This window comes from Quercus suber, unplaced genomic scaffold (genome assembly GCF_002906115.3).
Source record: "Quercus suber isolate HL8 unplaced genomic scaffold, Cork oak 2.0 scaffold_488, whole genome shotgun sequence".
Taxonomy (NCBI): domain Eukaryota; kingdom Viridiplantae; phylum Streptophyta; class Magnoliopsida; order Fagales; family Fagaceae; genus Quercus; species Quercus suber.
This window is the reverse complement of record NW_027069938.1, coordinates 498238-501947: the sequence shown is the minus strand read 5'-3', so window position 1 is coordinate 501947 and position 3710 is coordinate 498238. Positions and strand designations below refer to the sequence as shown.

At 34.5% G+C, this 3710-nt stretch overlaps 1 protein-coding gene across 1 annotated transcript; it reads right to left on the bottom strand.

The window, feature by feature from the left end:
• Nucleotides 1-290: 290 nt before the first annotated feature.
• Nucleotides 291-2177, bottom strand: LOC111987659 (hydroquinone glucosyltransferase). Its single transcript, XM_024019386.2, has one exon. It carries the CDS (start codon nt 1882-1884, stop codon nt 466-468), a length of 1419 nt encoding a protein of 472 aa, XP_023875154.1. The 5' UTR covers nt 1885-2177; the 3' UTR covers nt 291-465.
• Nucleotides 2178-3710: the final 1533 nt, after the last annotated feature.

Genomic DNA, 3710 nt, shown 5'->3' with positions numbered 1-3710 from the left:
CTTTGTCTTGTACTAACTTTTTATTATCAATGCATGTTTATCTAGTATCAAAATAAAAAATTCTATTTTTATTTCAAAAAAGTATCAAAATAAAAAATAAAAAATAAAAAAGTTATGTAAATGATTTTTTTAAAATTTTTTTGGTGAAAAAATTGAAAAGAAAGAAGAATGTTAGGTTGACACTTAGGTACCAGTGTACAATTTTGTCTTTTCTATTGGAGCTAGCTAGACAAGTCACAAGTCTCACCTTCCAGGAAGTGTCAAATTTTATCATTTCATATATAAATTAAGAACCAAAGAGAAATTTAATACCACCTCTTAATAAACAAACGATATAATTATAAAGGCATGGTACAGTCAAATATGCAATACATGATAAAGTTACAAAATAAGAAATTAATAATAGACAACTTAAAAGAAAAACAACTGATGAATAAAGTTGAAATGCAAGAAGAGTATCATGTACTAAAAGCCAGGATGATTTTTCCATTGGGATGCTAATTCAGAGAGTGCCTTTGTAGAAGAACCATCTGCACTTAGTGCTTTCTCAGCAGCCATCTTTATATCTTTCATACGATTATAAACTTTCTTACCTTCTTCTCCAATCATGAGGCCCTTTACAACTTTTGCAATTTCCTCTCGATCAATTAGACCATTTTTATTAGTTTTTGGTCTCAGTGCCACTTTTAGATCCTCAGCTAATAATGGTGCATTCATTTTTTGTTCTGCGTAAAGCGGCCAAGCAATTAATGGTATGCCTTGCATGATACTCTCTAGGGTCGAATTCCAACCACAATGAGTTAAGAACCCACCCGTGGAGCCATGGCTAAGCACTTGGGCTTGTGGTGCCCAAGAGGGCACCGCTAGACCCTGCCCTTCAGTCCTCTCTACGAACCCTTTTGGTAAGAAAGCAAGAAGGTTGTTGTTGAGAGTTTGATCACTAAGGTATGCAGCATCAGCTGATTCATTATTTGGGGTTCTTACAACCCATAAGAACTTTTGGCCACTCAATTCCAATCCCAAGGCCAGCTCATTTGTTTGATCATATGAGAGAGTCCCACCACTCCCAAAACAAACAAATAAGACAGAACCATGTGGTTGATTGTCCAACCATCTTAAACAGTCTGACTCTGATTTGTCAACCTGATTGCTTGAACCACTTTGGATTGGTCCAATTGGATAAAGTGGGAGATTTTTTGCTTCTTCATCTAACAAAGCTTTTATGGCACTTCCTTCCAATTCCATGAAGGTATTAACGATAATTCCTTCAGCTAATCGGAACCGTTTTGCGTTGCGAAGAAACATTTTGTACAACTCACTCGTTCGATCTTGAACCGGTTCTAAAAGATCTCGACCGTGAATAGGTATGCACCCCGGAAGCTTCAATGGTTCTGGTAGGTCTCTATACTCGCATGAAACTGTCTCGTCCAGCTTTGGCAAATGAAAAATCAAAGACAACGCGAAAGCATTTGTGGGGAAGAAAATGTAGGGTGAGATGTTGAGTTCTTTAGCAATATCTAGTGCATCAATCCCAAAAGGATCGACTACAAAAGCTGAAAATCGAGTAGACTTCAGCACCTCACGAAGAGGTGGAAGTGAACGAGTTAAGGTGAGAATAGTTTGGACTTCAAACTTTAGGCCTTTGATCTCTTCCTCCTCCAATTTCACAGGAGGAAGAAAGACATGATCTATGGCGGTGGGAAGGGCTTGAAGAACTGCTTTCATGGCTTTGGATGGAGACCCGAGTACGGGAATGATACATGTGATGTGGAAGTCATGGTGAAGAACAAATTGTTTGGCAAACTCGACAAGAGGGATGAGATGTCCCATCCCTAGACTTGGTAGAAGAGCTATGTGTGGTTTTTGTTCCATTTTGGACAACATACAAGTCAACAAATAATTTGAAGAGATGGTTTTTGAAAGAGAATACAATGGTTTTTATGGTTGAGACTTGGAAGGTTAGATGGTTTTATATGGTGTTAGAACTTAGGATTTGTATTTGATTTTCGAGTATCTGAAAACTATATGTGGGACGGCATATATAGACAGAACCCCACATACACCCACTAAACCCAGCCGATTATAGGTTCTTTTTCTATCTAATTTAAAATAATAGACATTTATTTATTGTTTATTTAAATTCATTTGTTAATATGGTTTTGGTTAAATATATGTGTGTGATTATTGGATGTAGTGGAACTGTGAGAAAATCAATAAATAAAATTTATATTCCGTAGTTTGACTTGACTATGAAGATGAAATAATTGGAATAGAGTGTTAGATGGTTTTGTAGTGTTAGAACTTAGGATTTGTATTTGATTATTTTGAGTATCTGAAAACTACATGTGGGACGGCATATATAGACAGAACCCCCCACATACACCCACTAAACGCAGCTGATTATAGGTTCTTTTTCTCTCTAATTTAAAATAATAGACATTTATTTATTGTTTATTTAAACTCATTTGTTAATAGGGTTTTGGTTAAATATATGTGTTTGATTATTGGATGTAGTGGAACTGTGAGAAAATCAATAAATTAAATTTATATTCCATAGTTTGACTTGACTATGAAGATAAAATAATTTGAATAGAGTGATGTTCGAAGGAGAGATAATTGGCATAAGCGTAATTGCTTGCGTTAGTGTGACGTAACCACAAACGTTAATTCAAAAAAAATAAACCAAGGGGTTTCATCCTGTAATTATTTGGCGCAATTGATTTTAGTGACTACTCACATCCGAAAAAATAATTAGGGCCTCTGAAAATTTTTGGATAACATTTAAAAAAAAAAAAAAAGCTTACATTTTTTAATATAAAACTAATCCATACTGCAGATATTGAGAGAAGAGAGGTTGTCATCATAGTTGTTAGAAATACTGAACAAATAGTATTGTATTTCATAAGTAATAAAATATAGATGAGTGTTTTTATATAGGAGATAAAGTGTGCAGTACAAGTATGTGTGTTACACAAGTAAATAATGATGTAGCGGAAGCCTGAAGAGAAGCACACACGATGCTCTCTTGATGGAACAGAAACTAAACTGTTAGTTCCTGGTAGTAAACCTCGAATCCACGAGGGGTTCCTTGAATCCACGAGGTGATAGGTCTGGAATCCACCAGAGAACACAAAAGACATAAGTCTGAATTTTTATTGATAATAAACTATAAACTGAATTGCCTTTGGAGGCTACAATGCGTTTAAATAGTAGAAACAAAACATAGGGCAACTAGAAACCCTAAGGCGGCTATGAAAGCATATAAAACCCTAATTTGACTAAATAACATTAAAAAATACCTAAAAACAAGGAAATAAATGCCCTAAACCTAAAATAACAAAAATTACATAAAAATACCAAATATAAAAGATTACAGAAATTAATTAGAATATTCTGTCCTACATCTTGACCCCTCCACTTGAAATAAACTCGTCCTCGAGTTCATTCTTGAAATCTGAAATCTTCCACTCCAAATAAACAAATACTTTGAATGTTTTAATAACTTGATCTGTTTCTGAAACTTGAATCTGGTATAAAGTGTAGCATAAAATTTCTTCTCATCAATCTTCAATTTATTTGCAACATCAATCAACAAAGGGTTGATAGTAAAATTAAAATTTTCTACTCCAAGAAAATCAACATATTGTGTAGTCATCTTCAACAAATCAACTGAGACCTGAGGATTGTGAGTTGTGGACTCATCCTCATAT

Bases quoted from the DNA above. Each gene is read 5' to 3' on its own strand.
- LOC111987659 (XM_024019386.2), bottom strand. From the start codon at position 1,884: ATGTTGTCCAAAATGGAACAAAAACCACACATAGCTCTTCTACCAAGT.